The sequence below is a fragment of the Myotis lucifugus genome, unplaced genomic scaffold, assembly GCF_000147115.1.
Source record: "Myotis lucifugus unplaced genomic scaffold, Myoluc2.0 scaffold_293, whole genome shotgun sequence".
Classification (NCBI taxonomy): domain Eukaryota; kingdom Metazoa; phylum Chordata; class Mammalia; order Chiroptera; family Vespertilionidae; genus Myotis; species Myotis lucifugus.
Genome location: NW_005871341.1, coordinates 822,716 through 842,891, shown reverse-complemented (window position 1 = coordinate 842,891; position 20,176 = coordinate 822,716). Strand labels below are relative to the sequence as shown.

At 38.7% G+C, this 20,176-nt stretch overlaps 1 protein-coding gene across 1 annotated transcript in view; it reads right to left on the bottom strand.

Moving 5' to 3' along the window:
• Window positions 1-20,176, bottom strand: part of CTTNBP2 (cortactin binding protein 2) — a 170,720-nt gene that overhangs the window by 85,278 nt on the left and 65,266 nt on the right. Inside the window, 4 exon segments of the mRNA XM_023763602.1 lie at window positions 6,173-6,323; window positions 8,623-8,722; window positions 10,084-10,305; window positions 16,566-18,186. Coding sequence (XP_023619370.1) covers window positions 6,173-6,323; window positions 8,623-8,722; window positions 10,084-10,305; window positions 16,566-18,186 — 2,094 coding nt within the window.

Genomic DNA, 20,176 nt, shown 5'->3' with positions numbered 1-20,176 from the left:
TTAATTGCAGATGACATGATACTATACATAGAAAACCCTAAAGACTCCATCAAAAAACTACTAGGTTTAATAAATGAATTCAGAAATATAGCAGGATACAAAATTAATATCCAAAAATCCATAGCATTTTTATACACCAATAGTGAACTCTTAGAAAGAGAAACTTAAAAAAAATCCCATTTACCATTGCAACAAAAAAATTCAGATACTTAGGAATAGACATAACCTGGTAGGTGAAAGACCTGTACTCTAAAACTACAGGACTTTGAAAAAAGAGATAGAGGAAGATATAAAAAGTGGAAGACGTGTTCATGGATTGGTGGAATCAACATCATTTAAATGTCCATATTACCCAAAGCAATCTATAGATTCAATTCAATCCCTATTAAAATACTAATGACATGTTTAACAGACCTAGAAGAAACACTCCAGAAGTGTATAGGGAATCAAAATGACTGCAAATACAGCAATCTTGAGAAAGAACAAAGTTGCGGAATCACAATACCAGATATCAAGTTATACTACAAATCCATGTATTCAAAACAAGTTGGAGGAACCACAATACCACATGTCAAGTTATACTACAAAGACACTGTAATCAAAACAGCCTGTTACTGGCACAAGAACAGGCATATAGACCAATGGAACAGAACAGAGAATCCAGAAATTGACCAAAAGCCACTACACTCAATTAATATTTGACTAAGGAGGCAAGAGCATACATTGGAGCAGAGACAGTCTCCTCAATAAATGGTGCTGGGAAAACTAAACAGGTACGTACAAAAAAAAATAACTTAGACCACCAATTTACACCATACACAAGAATAAACTCAAAATGGATAAGAGACTTCAATGTAAGATGTGAAACTATAAAAGTTCTAGAAGAAACCATAGGCACCAAATTTCAGACATCCCCCATTAGCAATGTTTACTGATACATCTAGGACAATGGAAACTAAGGAGACAATAAACAAATGGGACTACATGAAAATAAAAAGCTTCTGCACAGCAAAAGAAGCCATCAACAAAATAACAAGAGAGTCCACTACATGGGAGAACATATTTGCCAATGATACATCCAATAAGGGGTTAATCTCCAAAATATATAGGAAACTCATTCAACTTAATAAAAGGAAGACAAACAATCCAATTTAAAAAAGGGCAAAGGACCTAAATAGACACTTCTCCAAAGTGGACATACAGAAAGCCAAGAGACATAAAAAAAAAAATGCTCGAAGTCATTAATTATCCAAGAGATGCAAATCAAAACACTAATGAGCTATCACCCCACACCTGTCAGAATGGCTATCATCAACAAATCAAAAAATTACAAATGTTGAAGAGATTGTGGAGAAAAGGGAACCTTAGTACACTGCTGGTGGAATGCAGATTGGTGTAGCCACTGTGGAAAACAGTACGGAGTTTTCTCAAAAAATTAAAAATGGAACTTCCATTTGACCCAGTCATCCCACTTCTAGGAATATATCCTAAGAAACCCGAAACACTCACCAGAAAAAATATATGCACCCCTATGTTCAAAGTAGCACAATTTACAATAGCTAACACTTGGAAACAGCCTAAGTGCCCATCAGCAGATGAGTGGATTAAAAAACTGTGGTCTATCTACACAGTGGAATACTATATGGGAATAAAAAAGAAAGAACTCTAACCATATGCAACAGTATAGATGGACCTGGTGAGTATTATGCTGAGAGAAATAAGCCAGTCAGAGAAAGGTAAGTATCACATGATTTCACTCATATATGGAATCTAATGAACCAAATAAATTGATGATCAAAAATAGACCCAGTCATAGAAGCATGAACAGACTGTTGAACCTCAGAGGGAAGGCAGGGGAGGGTGGGTGGGAAGAGATCAACCAATGAACTTGTATGCATATGTGCATAACCGTGGACACAGACAATGGGGTGGTGAGGACCTGGGGGAGGGGAAGGTAGGGGGCTGGAAAGGGTTAATGGGGGGTAAAAGGAAGACCTAGGCAATGCTTTAAACAATTAAATTTTTAAAAAGGAAAAAACCCACAAAACTCATATAATTTGTTCTGTCATAAAATAAAATAAAAAAGGGAGAAAACCAGACCATAAATGGTAACAGTCTGATCATTTGTTAATGCTGTCCCCTGATAATGTGGCTTTTTGTCTGGTTCTGCACCCCATACCAATGAATCAACTTGGCTGAAACAAGACCACGGCTGGGCGGCAACTGAAATAGCATGTAGTCCTCCTGTGGTAGGTAGTTAGACAGAGCAAAGACGATGGGCCAGTTATAGACGGTCACCAGGGCAGAACGTCCTGGATAGCTAACACTGGGAGAAACTGGTACAGCAAGTATTGGAGATAAGTATTGTTAATGGGGACCTCACCCCTAAGGCATCCTCTGTTCCTCTAGAACAGTGGTTCTCAACCTTCCTAATGCCGCGACCCTTTAATACAGTTCCTCATGTGGTGGTGACCCCCACCATAAAATTATTTTCGTTGCTACTTCATAACTGTAATTTTGCTACTGTTATGAAATGTAATGTAAATATCTGATATGCAGGATGTATTTTCATTGTTACAAATTGAACATAATTAAAACATAGTGATTAATCACAAAAACAATATGTAATTATATATGTGTTTTCCGATGGTCTTCGGCGACCCCTGTGAAAGGGTCGTTTGACCCCCAAAGGGGTCTCGACCCACAGGTTGAGAACCGCTGCTCTAGAATGTCTCCCAGCATGCAGGTCAGATTCTCCCCCCGACCTTCCCTCCCCTGGCATATGGCTAAGTGGTGTGGTAGACCCCCACCCTTAGAGGAGAACAAGGGGGCTGCAGGAAAGCCCTGTCTAACTTTCATACCAGGACAGCAGATGACCCGACAGGCCATGATAGGTCAGCTTTAAGAAGAAAGTATTAACCACACACCCCCCACACCCCCAGCTGCCCAGGGGTTAAAAGGAACCCTAGCCCACACCCTAGAGCAGCTCTTTGAGACGCCCACTGGAAATTTCTCCGTGAGTGTACCTTTTCTTTGCTTGTTTAAGAAATGTTCTCTCTTGAGTTTGGGTCCTGTCTCTGCATTCTTTTCCTACCCAGAGCTAAGTACCGAGGTCTACTTTCTCCGTGGCCCTGGAGGGCTCCTGCGAGGTAAAGCATTGCAAGGCTTGGCTTGCTCTGTGCTGGGCTGAGGACACCTTTACTTGGGTATCAGCCTCATGCAGGCACCAGAGCATAAGTGCTCATAACCATCCCTAATTTACATTACAAAGGTCACACAGCTGTTCCTGAAAAACTTTCCATCTTCCCATCTCCTTTGATTTCTTATTAAGAGTCACAAGAAATATTGCCTTAAAATCCTCTATCAATTATACTGTTTACCTCTGTACTTCCAACAGTGTTATTCAGCTCGTTAAAAACTTGCTTGAGAGCATGTAGTTCTGGATTCTCCAACTTATAGGATGTGACAAATTTTTATGTGGCACTCCTTATTTTTCATGCAGCTTTGTGTTGTAAAACTCATTTTTCATATGTAAGGCAGGATTTCATCATTTCATAATGAAATCCATGTGTGTAACACCACGGATTTCTTAGATAAAATATATTTCTTAGATAAAATATATAAAATAACATGAATAAGTATAACACTGGACTATTTTCTCAGATTTTCAAAAAATAGATTTTTTTAAAAAACTCTAGCAATAGGATTCAATGGAAAATGTTTATAGCTAACTTATATCGCTGGTTATACCATTAACTGCTGGTTCATTGGAAATTACTTAAGAAAGCCCAGGATCTAAGAGTGACCTATAAAACAGGTCATGCACCTTAGCATCCTGAACAATTTTAAGGATGTTTCCTGTGAAATGGTTGCCCAGTATAGTCAATTCTCTATTAAGAGAAGAGCTCTATGGTACAGAGAACCTTTGGAAATTAAAATGTCTACACTTGCCTTTCATCAGGACTATGTTGGACGGTGGTGATTATTCCAACTTTAACAAAAATAAATCCTGCCTGAGCTGAACCCAATGAGGAGTGGATCGTGGTGGAAGCTCCTTCACTCCTCCAGCCCTTAGCTGGGCCCCGGTCAGAGAAACTCATGTCAGTGGACACAGAGCTGATTTCTCTGTCTTCAAGTGTATCACAGCAGCTTGATGAAGACGCATTTCAGAGGGCTCATTGGGAAGTTTTATTTCAAATGCATATCCATGTGGCTGAGCCTTTTACTAGTAGGTCTCCCTTCACCTGTGCAGCTTGTACAGGGCTAGCAGAACTGAGCTGGGTGAGGTCAATAGCTATTACATCAGCCTGCTGGGTTCTACAGTGGATTTCCAGAGTGCTTCAAGTTCTGAAGCAAATTAGACAGGGACCCTGAACTCTGTGAGATGCTGCACATCTTAGCAATAACAAACCTCAGTCCTAGGAGAAACAGTCAACACAAATAACCGGCAAACCTCATCACAAACTCCCTTTCATTTACGCATTACAACTCAGCACTGACTGCTATTGAGGATGCTGCTGCTGCTGACCATGATGACAGCTCACTTTGGTCGGCTGCTTACAATTCCCAGGCAGTACAGCAACCATCTTATATAGACAGGCTTATTTCATTTTAATACCCCTAATCATGGCTACCATTATTTGCCTTATTTTGTAGAGGGATCAACCCAGGAACAGAGAAGATAACATGCCCAATGTTACAGTGCACCGTGGAGGCAAGGTTTAAGCCACAAGGTCTTATTTTGGAGCCTGACCTCTCAGCCATTATGCACCACTTTTTCTTTCTATTACGGTCATGGCCACTGTTGCCACAGTTTATACTTCTACAGGATTTTATAAAATATATAATGAACCTTGAAAATACATCCAGAATTGGAACATTCCTCACTCTATCCCTCAACCTTGATCCAAACTACTACTTCCCTGGATTAAAACAACAGATTTCTGACAGGCCTCCATGCATTTGTTTGGCCTCCTTCCCCTTACAATTTCTTATCACTGCAGCCAGAGGGATTCTTTTTAAAAAAATATATACTTTATTGATTTTTTACAGAGAGGAAGGGAGAGGGATAGAGAGTTAGAAACACCTCCTACTGGGGATGTGCCCACAACCAAGGTACATGCCCATGACCAGAATCGAACCTGGGACCCTTCAGTCTGCAGCCCGACGCTCTATCCACTGAGCCAAACTGGTCAGGGCCAGAGGGATTCTTATAAAAATGAGTGAACTCATGCCCTGACCAGGTGACTCAGTTGTGTTGAGAGTCATCCCATACACCAAAAGGTAGTGGGTTCAATTCTCAATCAGGATGCATACGGAAGGCAACTGATCAATGTTTTTCTCTCACATCAATGTTTCTCTCTCTCTCTCCCCTTCCTCTCTCTAAAAGTTAATGAAAACATATCCTCGGGCAAGAATTAAAAAAAAAAAGAGTCCATATCCATGTTTTGTTCAAAACCATCCAGCCTCACCCTAAGTCCTCCTCATGGCCCACGCCTCACTGAGGTGCACTGAGGGTGCCCCACTCTTCCACCTGAGGGCTCTGCACTTCCTAATCCTCAGGCCGGGCACACAGCTTTCCTCATCTTTCATGGGCTGTGCTCTTGCTTCCTTTAGGGCTTGGTTCAGTTGTCATATTTTCACTGAAGACTTTTCTGATCAATTCTTATGACCCCAGGTACTGCCATCCGACTACTATCTATTCACTTATTTGTTTATTGTTCCCCCCTCCCCCCGCCCCCAATAATGGAATATAACATGGATGAGGCCAGGGGCTGTTTTGGCTGCTGCTGTCTCTCTGGTCCCTAGGACAGCTGGTACTCGGGAAATGTTTGTTAAATAAATAAAAACTTACACCTTCATTATCTCCCCTCATTCTGAAAAAAGTCAGGACATAGGTATTTATTTTCCTGTTTTAAAGATGAATAAATGGAGGTTCAGAGGTAAAGGTCTGGTTAGACAAGGCTTTTAGAGACTCTGAGAACAGACACTGTCCTTACCCAATATCCTAAAAGCAAAACAAAGCAAAGCAACCTCTATTTTAACATATTTTATTTTTCTAGCTGTGGAATTTGTAGACACACTGTAAATTATAAAACAACCTCCCCCCTGCCCCCCACCCCCAAAACAAAACAAAACAAAACAAAACAAAAAAAACAAGACTGGTACTTACTCTGGTTTTTACACTTCGGTCAGTTCCAGCTTCCAACAAGAGTTTAATGCATTCTTTATTTCCATTTTTACAGGCCAGGTATAGAGGTGTCTGTCCTCCATCAGCAGCATGGTTAATGTTAGCATCATATGGAATTAGTAATTCTACACACCTAAACACAAGATTATGATTCATTACACAGAAACTCCGTTTGATTTCTGAAGTGCCACCTGAGATATGAAATATAGATAATGCTAAAGTCATTCTGCATCTATATGTATATAATATATAAATATATGTCATAAATTATTGTGGGTCTTATTATGTAGGATACTGGTTTTTTTTTTTAACAAGGCTAGAAGATATATTTTAATCACAAACTTAATTACTCCCCTGAAAATTTAAAACGGCAACCTTAGTCAAGCGCTGAAACTTGGTTTATGACACTTCGCTGTAACCAACTCGTAACAGTGGAGTCCTTGGAACAGTTTAACTAACTGGGATGAATGATTTAACTGTGCTTGACATATATATTATTTGTGGTTCAAAACAGTTTGAACCTTGAAAAAAAGTAAGGCTGCTGAGTCATTCCGAGATTTTTCACTTGAGAAAATAATTATAAATAGCGCAGACAGCAGGGCACCATGCGCCTCCACTATAAAAAGCAGCAGGGAGGCAGGGAAAATGGTTGCCTGGGGGAAAAGGACAGCAGAGGGTTCCTGTCTCCTGAAGGGGTGCTAGTTTGCAATGAAGAAGACACAGCTAAGCACAAACTCATTGCCCTGAAAATCAAGACGGGAAGAAATGAGGTAAATTCAAGACACCATGGCTCTTACTAACTGGCTAAACACCGAAAGCTTGAGTTTAGAAAATTAGATGACAATAAACTTAGAAGAGAGGACTAAATAAATCATAGTCAAATTAGGAAGCAATTCACATCATCTTAATTTTTTTTTTTTTACTTCAGATGCATGTTTTCTCTTTTTTCTTTAAAATGGAGTTTATTGGGGTGACATTGGATCTGTAATACTTTCATAATAAAGATAAATTTTAAAAAGTACAGGTTTCAAGTGTACAACTCAACAAAATTCATCTGCATACACCACTGTGTGCTCACTGCCCAAAGTCAAGTATCTTTCTGTCCCCTTTGTCCCCCCTTAGCCCACTTCCACCTCCCACCTGCCTTTCTCTCTGGCTATCGCTATACTGTTGTCCGTGTCTATGTGTTTTATATATATGGTGGGGTTTTTTTTTTGCTTAATCCCTTCACCTTCTCTCATCTAGCCCGCAACCCCCCGCCCTCTGACAGCCGTCTGTTCCATGTATCTTGGCTTTCCTTGAAAATGTTTGGTTTATTTATACATATTTGAAAAATAACTTACATACTGATATGTGTGTGTATCTCATGCACATTTAAATTAATCAACCCTAGCGTTCTTCCTTTTTGTAAAGCTATCCATACCTCTATTCCCATGACTGTTATACTATCCAAGTGAGCGGCCCTACAGATTACCTGGTGACAGTAAAGGTAAAGTACAGCCCAGAAGAAATCCCTCTTGGAGGACTCAAGACATACAGAAAATAATAGCAAGACTTATGGTCCTCAATAACTCAGGGTGATAATATGCAGAAAAAATGAAAACTGTATGCTTTAAGGATGCATTTTGAAAAGTTTCCATTTATAATGGATAACATTCGTGTGAACCTTAAAACCTCTATTTCAAGAATTCAGAAATTTGTTAAAGATTTCTATCAGGATAGTTATGTAAAAAGTTGAAAATAGCTTATAATCTCTGCCACCTGCCCTTTCAGCAGAGAGAAAAAACTTAGTTATATTCTATTTTAGTAACATATGACTCAATTTTTTAAATCATTACTATGTTCAACTGCCTTAGTAAGCTAATAAAGGAATCATTGCTGAAGTTATATACATCTTAATTGATAGGTTCTTTTGGTTTTGTGCTCTAATTACTTTCAATATGTAAAGTTTCTGCTTCATTTTTTTAAAAAAAATGATCAGGTAAATAATTGAGATTTAATAATGAATAAATTGCTACTAGAAAGCTAAGATTGTTAAAAATAATATAGATCTATGTTCTACTTTTAATGCGATCATAAGTAAAAAAGCTTCTTTGTTTTGGGGTGGTGAGAATTAGTGAAGAACAAAGTCTAACAGTTCATTTTATTGTTGATATGCTACCAAAAGATTATCTTCTTCAGAATCAAGTCCATTCATGTTTGGACACAGCATATTTCTCCTTCTTCACTCCCCTCATATACAACTCTTCACCAATTATTAAGAAGAGCAAGTTTAGGATCCTACTTTGTGTTTAAATCTTCAAAAATATTTAGTAAGTTTATTTGCCAATTGATTTTAAGCACTAGTTTGCACCTTCAGCCAGAACTAAGATATGTAAGCAAAATATAAAGAATCTCTTTTTATAGTAAAATAAATTAAGAGCATCTCTTACTTGAAATGTCCCTGAGCAGCTGCAGTACACAAGGGTGTAAAGCCATTTCTATCAGCAGCATTGACTTGGGCTTCGGCATTCAGCAGCAATCTCACACAATCTGTGGGTTTTAATAGAAAGCCACTTCAATCCCCCATTTAGAGCATTGGTGAGCCAAATTCTATAAAAGCTATAGACAGGGACTAAATCCAAAGGACCTTTCCCATGCACAGTTCACCTGACAATTCTATCACTTCTATTATGGCGAATGTGAGAGTCCACAGACTGTTTCTGGGGAAAGCAGGCTCTCTTCCCAAAGACTGTAATACCCCAGGCTCACTAAGATGTGACTTTTATTTCCTGTTGGTGCTTTGGGAAGAGTTGCTGAGGAGTGAGAGAACCGTCTGTCGTGTGCCATAAAACACTTTACCAGATTTTCTTACCAGACTATTCCAGAGAATGTTATTGGATAGAGAACAAAATCCATTTACCAAATTGAAATACCATTCTTTATATTTAAATTCTTACTCTGTTTTAATCTTTAAAATGCTCTTGTGTAGTAGTCATCCTACACTTAACTCCATGAATGAGAATACAAGTGAAACCATAGTCACCTGACCCAGGCATAAATAGCATATGGACCTCATGTTCTTCTTGTAATTTACCAGATTTCTCTATATTAAAAAAATTCCCATAGTGCTCTTGAAGTAAAAAATTCCAAAGTACTTTTAAAATAATGAGCTACTCTATCAGCTCACTAGAATCTTCCATTTAATCCACCTGAACACAGTAAAGCTCTGTAGACTTCCAGGGAAGCCGCAAGATCGGAATTACTCCACAACCATGCGGCTTCCATAGGCAATGCTATTTGACTTTGCATGTGCAGTCAAATCATCTTGTTCTCCACTACCTTATGTTTTAGATTATTTGACTATAGGATCGGCATGTTAAGGAACAAAAATGATTGCTAAATTATTTCATCAATATGTCATTTATAGTTGTACAACTTCTCAGCTTTTAAAAAATCCAAGTAACTATAAATTGTTTCAACTTCAGAACAATTTCAGACCCTTGATCCTTCCTAACTACTAAAACTTTCACACACATCAGGTATTTCTAACAGACAAATCAGGGTTATGTTGTCCTGACCAAAATGATCACAGATGGAGGGCTTTATTCTAAAATGTGCTATCCAGTTACTAGACCTAAAATTTCTATCTACACAACACATTTCATTGCATATAAAACAAAGATGACTTTTTTCCTAGCTGCCCCAAATTTTATATTATAGAACTGTACAATTTGGATTTTTAAAAATGTTTACAAAACCTTTAAATCGTGTTAAAAAAAATTATCCACTACCTGCAGGGGAAACTGACACCAAAGTAAACTCTTTGCTCCTGACAGTGGTTCCAAGGGCTTCGACTCTCTATCCTTTTGCAAGTGGGTAGTACAGTGCGGTGATATTATCACTATCTTTACCTGTATGTCCATTCTTAGCAGCAGAATACAAGGCAGAATGGCCATCTTCACAGGAGTAATTAATGTCCAGTCCTTCTTCATTAAGCAGCATTGATAATAAAGTGACATTTCCCTGGGCAGCAACTTGCTGAAGAAGGGTGGGCCTGCCAGCCAGGGGGGCAGGACCACCACTCATTAACAAAGGGGTTAGGGAGGGTGACCAGCCTGTGGGTTAAAGTGAGTCTCGTTAGAGGACAGGAGCAAGGACAAGTGACAGACTTACCCACTCCTTCCTGAGTCACACACACACACAGACATATGAACATGGATTCCTGGAGGATTATGTGGTTTCTAACATTATCAGTCTGTTAATGTTTACTTAGCACCAATCTGTACTGTCATTTCAATTTCATATCTGCTAATTAGGTTAACATGCATGGTCACAAGTTATTTTTAGACATCAGTCTTGCACAGATAAGGGTTAAAGTGGGGATTGGTTTTAGGAAACGAAGATGGCTGTCTCATTTTAAAAGTTCAAATTCATCTTCAAGGTTTCAAAACAACTTGCTTTTTAAAATTACGTACAAATTTCAGTATCAATCTAAAAAGTTAACTGGTATCTTCAGGTACAAGATAGAAATAGTTGTAAGAAACAGAGATTTTTTTTTCTTGACAATGTTTCCAAGGTATTTAATTTTACATAAACCATTGAGATGGACCAAATACTGTCAAGGAACTACTTATACTCCTTGAATTCCCTCATTTAAGAATAAAAATAATGGGGACCAACTACTATTCAATATCAATAGTTAATAGAAGCACTACATATATGACTGGATCTAAAGTATACCACTACAAATAACATAATTTTGAAGACTATATCATCTGGCCATCTTTATAGCATGTGTTCCAGAAAATTTTAAGCAGCCAACAAGACAGGACACTGTAAATATAGATTTAACAAAAAGTTATCATAGTTAGATATTTTTCATCAGTATTTAGCAGCTTTAGGAGAGAATCTGTTAAGTGTGTGAAGACGGCTGCATATAGCATGGAAAATTTTCTGAATTCTTCCTTGATCAAAAAGCTGTAAAAACAGTAAAGTAAAAAAATATTTATTTAATGTGACGTAGAGGTATTTCATGTATTTTTGGCTTAAATACAGTTAACTTTCAGCACACATCATTTTATTTTCTTCCTTATGGAGCCTCAAACACCACTAAGCAATGTTGGTGTGCATATAAAGGCATATGTGCACATTGTCACTCCTCGGGGCATAGTTTCTACAGATATCTGTAACATCCCATGTAGTAACATGTAATAGATGAAGCTTTTCTATTCTTTACACATTGGCATCAGGATACCATTTTTAGGTATATGGGTATTAATTAGATTATTATGTATGTAATATTCAGTCTTTATAGTTGAATCTTAATTACTGGCCTTAAATTATTTCAATAAATATTAAATATCAAATGATTTCTCAATATTTTAAAAATTCTTTGTAATAAACAAAGCAGTTTATACAAATGAAACTAGAACTGCTAATTAAAAGCTGAGCATTATATCTTCCTAATTTATCTGGGTCCATAAATAATTTATTGCTGTTACCCTATTAGATTGCAGTGACATACAGAATTCATATGGTCATAAAATTAAATATTTATCTAAACTTTGTGATATTTTCCCATTGATATTCATTTTCTCTTCTTACAAAAGTAGTATTTTTACTTCATACTTACAAGAAGGCTCCTCTCTGGTACATTTTACCTTGTGTATTTTCTTAAAAACAAACAAAAAACAAGCCCACAAAAATTAAATCAGTACTTATCAGAAATGGATGGCAAACAAAACTTGTAAACACCAAGGTGTTTGACTGCAAAGCAAACACAAAAGCAATATGAAAGCATTGCACTGTGGTCCTCCGTGGAATAGGAGGGAATGTGGCTCACACTCTTTCTCCCTCCCTCCAGCCCTCTTTTCTTTCCTTCCTTCCCTCCCTTTCTCTTTCCCCTTCCTTCCTCCCTCCCTTCCTCCCTTCCTTCCTTCCTTCCTTCTCTCTCTCTCTCTCTTTCTTTCTTTCTTTTTTTCTTCTTTCTCTCTCTCTCTCTCCTCCACCCTTCCTTTCCTTCCTCCCTTCCTCTCTGTATTTCCCTCTAACTCATCCAAGGATTCTTGGTTATTGATATCCCTTTAAGAATATCAACAGGTATCTAATAAATGATTTGCTATTCTTTGGGGATTTGTTTTCATTTTTCCAATACAATTCTAGGCTTGGGGGGAAATTTTAATAACTATATTTTAACTTCTTTATATGGAAATATTCAACTATGGATGTAATTTCCTGGGAAACTCTATATTTAATGAAAAGCTATCCATAAGATAAAATATTTTATTCAAAAATGTTTTCAGCCGAAACCAGTTTGGCTCAGGTATCTAATAAATGATTTGCCTGAACGGTCCCAGGTTCCATTCCGGTCAAGGGCATGTACCTGGGTTGCAGGCACATCCCCAGTGGGAGGTGTGCAGGAGGCAGCTGATCGATGTTTCTCTCTCATCGATGTTTCTAACTCTCTATCTCTCTCCCTTCCTCTCTGTAAAAAATCAATAAAATATATTTTAAAAAATGTTTTCAATCTTTAGACCACTGAAGAGTCTTATAGTCCTATCTCTGTTACACAAAACTGCAGAAAAATATACATTAATTTCCTTATTTTGTTAGAGGTTTGCAGTACATTCAAAAATGATTTACAAAGGAAAATGCTCTATAAATACCAAGTATTGTTAAAGTTTAAATAAATCTTTTGTCTGCACTATCATTTCCAATTTTCTCTAGCACAGACAAACTTAAGTTATTGTAATAAATCCTTCTATAAGCATGGGAAAAATAAAACCTTACCATGATCATTTATTCCTCATTTGAGATTCCCGACAATGATAAAAATGGTAACAGTTACTTGACTTTTTAAGTAATGGTGAAGCAATGATAGGACAGGTCTGCGGTCACACAGTTACTTTAATGATGTTAGAAAAAGGTCATTCAGCTTTGCAGTGCCATGTGCACACATCAGTAACGGTGAGCGTCTGACAGACATGCAGTGACAAGGGGCAGACAGAAGGTGCCATGGCAGAAGGAAGAGTGGAGACCAGCTTCTGGCATCAGCTTCAGGGTGTGGAGAAGGTTAATGTCATAGCTCAGATCAATCTCGTTTTCTGATGTAGACTTTAAGCCAATCATACATGGGGAATAATTTTTAAAATGTATGCTTAAATAAGAAAAAAAATCTGAACCAATAAAATGTAACAAAATTAAAAATATTCCCAAGGGTATGGAAACTCAGCTGCCTGGGGTGGTTTCTGTTTTAGGCTTCTATTTATCTAACAATTAAAATGTGTTCACTTGACAAGTTCATGAGGAACAAGAAAAACTAATTTACTTATACTTTAAAAATATTATTTAAAAAATTAGCATTTGACCATAGAAATTGTTGACAGGGTTAGAGTAGTTTACAAGATATTCATTGAAGTGGTATCTTTTGTCATTGCAAACTTCTCAGTGCTTTGTTAGTCAGAATTCTTTCTCACGGATATAAGCTGACACGGAAACACAGAATTTTAGAGTTTGAAAGATCATGGGATCTAGTGGTTCTCCACGGAGGGAGTGGTAGTGAACTGTTGTTTGAAAATTCAACAGGCAAGTTTAATAAATCTCTGGTTTGGAACTACTATTACTTTTTGGTTCAATGCTTTCATGTTTAGATGGAAAAACTAATGGCTCAGAGTAAATGTGCTCTTTAGAGTGATACGTAGAAAGGGACTAACCCTGCCTTCTTATATGCAGTGTTCTGTCCCCCACTGAAACTGGAGCCCACATCTACCATGCATTTGGCAGGTGTGCTGTCCCCAGGCCCTGCCCTTCCAACCACAACGCATTAGTGGCTGCTTAGAAGATTAATACCCTGCGATGAGCTTAGGCTCTGCCGAGGCAGGAACTCACCCAGGCACAGATGGGTTCAGAAGCAGGATGGAGGGAGCTCTGGTGCTTCCTAGTTACAGTGAGCGGGATGGCAAAAACAGGGGCAATCTAATTGGAAAACAGAGTCAAAATCCTATAGGCTAAGCTACACCCACGGGGGAGTTATGTACCGCCCCACTGCATTATATTAAGATTTCCATTCCCAGAATACACTGCAGGATCAGTAAACGCCGTGCTGAATGACTACCTCCACAGCCTCCATTTCGACTCATAAACCACATCTTCTAATCAAAGGAAATAGAAACCCGTTATCCCACTAAAGGTAAAAACACAGCTCTGAAAATATTTTAGGCAAATTATAGAATCAGAGAACAGAAAATAAGGGACCAGTTTCATGCATTTTCAGTGGCTGCTATTTCTTTAGTTCCCGAATTTATTCTCTAACTCTCTAGACACAGCCAAGGGCATTTTTTAAAATGGGTCCTTTATCTAAAATTCCACTGTATCCTACGCAGGTCATTCTGGTGAATATACAGGGTTGGGTAAGAGTAGTTTTGCAGTTGTTTGCACGGAAATACAATAATTAATAAATTATAATACAAGAATAAACCCTATTTTGCATACTCACAACTATAAACCTACTTTTGCCCAGCCCTGTATCATGGACTAGGAATTCTCTGTCTTTAAATGTTAATTTATAATCCTCCATCGTGGATCCTGGCTTTAAAGCTTATCTACTGAAACCAAAGGCCTTTGCAGCTGAACCCTGCAGCACAGCCATGACAAAAGCAACTACAGGCAAAGCATCAAGGTACAAAGTAAAGACAGCTCTGTATTTTAAAAAATAACTGACAAACTTTATATATCCTAGGAAGTGTTTTCTGTTTTACAGTCTGTGCATTAATGTTGGTAACACTCCACTGTCTGAATGTTTTTGGAACTTCTGTTTTGCGACTGCCTTACAACCATACAGCACATTCTCTGATTTTCCTGAATGGCAGCAAAAATCCCTCCTTTGAGGGAGAGTTTAACTTGTGAGAAACAGCCAACATCATGTCAGGCAAGGAGAAGGCTATCCAGCTGCGTAATACCATTTTGGATAAAATATATATCCAAATATATATGCCCGTAAAGACATCACGAAGTAATACTGTGATTCTAAAGCAAATTTTCAAAAATGCTTTTAGCAACGATATCACTGAAGCAGTAACAGCATCTCTATTTTTCATCACTCATGCTGCTCTAAGCTCAATACTATGCTCCTCACACGTTACATTAAATCCTCCTAATAGCCACCCTCCCCACATCAGTAGCATAAGTTCCAATAAGAAAACTTGCTCAGTTCAAGAACAAGCAACCCAAACCTACAACTGTAAGTAGCAAAGCCCAGATTCCAACACAAATCTGACTGATATCAAAGTCCCTGCTGTTTCTAATTTTGCCCCAAAACATAAGAAGGCAGCTTCTAAAGGAACTTAATTTCAAGGAGACAGTTTGTAATTGTATAGGTAAGTCCTGATGTACTGCTCTCATTCCCTGATGATTACCAACTACCTGTTTTCCTTATTTCCACTCTTCTCCTCAATATTAAATAAAACCTACTTAAAATAAAACTTACTCAAATCTTCCTCTTGAAGTTTCTTCTCATTAGAACAAGTAATCTCTGCTAACCATTAAGATCCTGAGATAGGCAAGACTTCCCCAAAGTTTCAACTGAACTATGAAATTTAACAGTATCTTGGATGCTCATTTACTCGTAAAAACGAATCCAGTTCACGTCAATTAAAACAACAGTGCTTCCTCTAGTACTGTAAAGCAAAAGGGAAAAAACCCAGATCTTTATCAACTTCTTTGTTCAAGAGTCCCATACTGCGTGACTTCAGAAAGCACGTCAGCAGCGGACACCTTCACTAATATAGGCCACATGCTAACCACTTGTGCTCAAGTGTTGGCAGAAGATAGCTCTAAATAAGAGTAAACGACTTTAGAAATAAACTCCTCTTAAATCAGAGACTGATAAACATACACACTCAATTTCTGAGGTTAAAAATAATTAACACCAAGCTTATATTAAAATTTAGAACATACCAATTACAGAACAAATCTAATCCAAGTTGGAGAGTAGTGTTAACAACTACTTGAAGGGATTGCGTTTATGTCATCTCAGAAGCAGTAGAACTGAACACACTGCCTGGTGATGACCCACTGATATTAAAGTCTGTGAGATAAATTTAATAAGAAGGAACAGTCTTTCTTCCCATGGAAATGCTTTCATCTCTCTAATTTTATGGTCTCCTGGTGCTCCAAACCACTACTTTCAGGTTACTAAGAAAAAAGAAAGAAAGCACTTAGCATAACAACACCGCAAGATGAATCACCATACCCTAGAGTCATTAAAAAAAAAGAGGAAAGAAATATATATTAAAAAGTACCAAATTAAAAAAAAGTTCCATGGCAATGTGAAAGAAATTAAGGCAAGAGGGCAGGCCACATTCTTAAAAAGGGTATAACATGGCAATCCCTTTACCTGATGCTGAGGCACCTGTTCTACAGGATGAGGCACTAACAGGGTTTATGGAAGAGCAAAAGGCAATGGTAGTGGGAATGACAAGGGAACGCTCTGAACATGCAGGCTGGTTCAGTCCGGGGGTTTCAGCAGGCCAGGCACCCACCTGAGACGTGGCCAGGGCTGTCGGTGCCACAGTTAAATCTATGGACGGTTTTGGTGGCAGCTGAGGAGAGGAGGATTTAGGGAGATTCTCCTCACTTAGGACCCTGCTCCCTTGCGGTAAACTGGAAGGCGCTGAAGCCACAGTTTTGTTATCCGCTTTGGCGCCAGCACTGGAGGCCCTGCTGCTATCCGTAACAACTTTGAGTTGGGGGTGGGGTGGAGAAGGAGCTTGGGAGAGCCCTGGCTTTTTTGGAGGGATAGGAGGAGGGTTGCCTCTGTCAACTCGTGCTCCACCGGGAGTCTTTACACTGGTCCGACCAACAGGAGGGTAGGTGCCAACATCCCCCACCGGGGGCGCTCCAGGCCTTGGGGGTGCTCCCGCTTGAGGGCCTGTAAATCTTGACAGCGCTTGGGTCACAGTATTCCGAGCCAGTTGTTTGGCCACTAGGTTTTCACGACTTGTAGGAGAGACATCTCTTGATGGAGGACTCTGGGTGGTATTTCCATTTTGGTCTGGGTCATTAGCATTGCCCTGGAACCTAAATCTAGCTGCCTGGACGCGTGGGTTTAGACTTGGATGCAGAGACGCGTTGGCACACGGTGAGTGTAAACTGTGCACAGGCGGAGCTTGCGAATAGCTCTGGGGAGCTGTGCCTAGTGTCTGCAGGGTGGGAGGGGCAGCGTTATTGGGAAGTGGGGTTGTGCTTGTTAAATCTGGTGTTGAACCAGTGCTGGGTCCATTTTCTTCAATTCTATTTGCACTTGGAGATGAGACAGTGGGCAGAGCGGAGCCAATCAAGTCACCTTGGGAAGCCTGCCTGTCAATGCCCGGTCTGACCAAGGTGGCACTGGTGCACACATTCCCTTTCGCACTTGCAGAAACTCGGGGGCTCCCTGTGGAAGGCTTTACAGGCACAGTCAAGGACAACTTCTTCACGTGGTCAGCGCCTTCTGTCGGTAGGTCTGTCTGGCAAGCAACAGATCTTGTCATAGGTCCTTCTGTTCCCACAGATATAGAGGCCAAATGCCTATCTTTCGCCTTCCGGGGGAGAGAGAGGCTTGGTTTGCTGTCAGTTCCCCTTTTCAGCTGCTCAATCATTTTCTTCATCTTGTCTATCTCCTCTTTGAGGTCAGTGGTGTGTGCTTCTTCTCGGTGCAGCTTGGCACGAAGCTGTTCGCGTTCAGTGTCAAACTCAGAAAGCTGTTTTTCCATCTGGGCTTCCATTTCTGTGCTTCTTCGTTTCTCAGCAGAGAGCTCCTCTTCTAATGCACTGGTCCTTTTCTTTTCTTCGTCCAGTTTGGCCATTACTTCTTCTAGCTTTTGGGCCTCATCTATGACTTTGCCGGAGAGCTGTTTGCACTCCTTGACCAGCATCAGGACCACATGCTTGTTCTTGCCTCGCTCTTCCTCCAGGCGGGAGGCCAGCTTCTTGTGCTCTTGCTCAAGGGCTTGTAGCTGAAGCTTTTCCATCTCCAGCTGAAAGAAATTCACAGGACAGCTATATTAATATGCAGAAAACTCTTTTAGCCAAAGAAGTGCTTCTTGTGAGACTTTTCTTAAAATTACATGATTTGGGTTAGCTAAAATACCACATTTTCTAAAGTGTATTGTGATAGGAAACAAATATTTTAGACTCATTAAAATGAGAAAATAAATGTAACTAATTTTATGAAAACATCTAAGTTACACCAGCAGAGAATTTTCTTAATCTACTAAAGTTAACTATAAAAGAGAATAGTAATCTCATCCTTCAGTTCACAGCACAGAGTTCAGTACTTTCTGTTTTTGTAAAATCAGAGCTCTGTAAGGGAACTACTTTTTTAAAGGTTTAATGCTTTAAAATCACTAACTAATCGCTGAGGTACAATATAATAAGAAGTGCCAGTAAATAAATATTCAGCTCCTCTATTTGCCAACTGTATTAGCATTTTTTTAAACTTTGAGGTTCTTGCGATGGATTGCTATAGAAATCACATAAAATTATATATGAAAGTTTTTTGAAAACTACAAAGAGCTAAAGAAATATCTTATTAGAATTATAATCAATATCAGTGAACCCAAAAGTCTGACCCCATCTCCTACGTCAGCCTCACTTGCTCACTTAGCTCCCACTCTATTGGCTTCCTTTGAGTTTCTTGAACACTCATAACCGTGGTCTTGTCTCAGGGTCTTTGACTTTGCTGTTCCCTCTGCCTAGAATGCCAATGCACACCTTCATGTAGGGTTCCTGCACTAGGCAGTGACCAAAAGGAGAGAATGGCTCACTGCCCAGCGAGGGCCTGGCATGTTATTTATTTACTTTGGATGTTTCCTGCTTTGAAGAAGTTAAGTAACATTGCAATGGGTCCTATGAATAGGTGAAATAGGTGATCGGGAATACACATAATTCTCCAAGAATAATTAGAGACTATTGTTTATTCACACACACTCTATTCTACTGTATAAAATTTGTAGGGGTGACTTTATAAGTAGATTAGGTAAGATCTGGAGAACAACAGTACTGTAAACCATATTTACAGGCATGTTTTAGTCATCATAAAAAATAACATTTATAGTTAAAGCTATGGTGTAGCATTTACCTTTTCTAAATGCATCAAATAATAGGTTGCTATGGAAGGCATACACAAAATTAGAATGAGAAAGTTTAAAATATATTTTATATTAGCACCCCTCCCCAATTCTTATAACAATGTAGAAAAAAGCAGAAACTAGGTCAGTTTTCAGCTTATTTTTAAAATATGAGTTTCATAGTTTAGCTCTGAAGGTAGAAAAATGATGTCTTGCAGAACTCTAAGGGCTACCTTCATTTTACAAAACTACCTATTGGCTAAATTAGTGACTTTCCTGATGTTATCCAGTTAATCAGTGTCAGAATCAAGACACTCACTCGGGGTTCCACTTGTCTCAAGCTTTTCTCACCTTATCACACATCTTGCCCACAGAATTTCTTTACTATGGATCAATCACACTTCATTTTTGAAATGATAACTTTCATCTTATACTTCAAATCCAATTGAAGACTGACTTCCAACAGAAGATTAACTCAACTTATCTCAGATATTTATACAGAAAACTGTAAGTCTCCCATAATTCATTTGTATTTTTGTCCTGCCATCATTCGTGCCTTATGAATTCTATCTCAGACTAACATGGGTCTTTTAAAATCTTATCACAGATAGCAGAACACAGAGTAAACTACATAACTGAGGTGCCTGCAGAGACATGACTCCAAATTCATTTGCACTTTGAACCCCAATCATCAATTACTCTATCTACCTTTGTTTAGCTTCCTCTACAATTTACCTCATTCATGGGATAAACTTCTGCAACTCTCTCCAAAACTTCAACCAATGATCAGTCTATCCTAATAGATTATTTTAACAGGAAAATTCAGACTAATATACCTCTTCTGTATTCATTTTTTAAAATATATTTATTGTTGAGAGTATTACAGATTTCCCCGTGT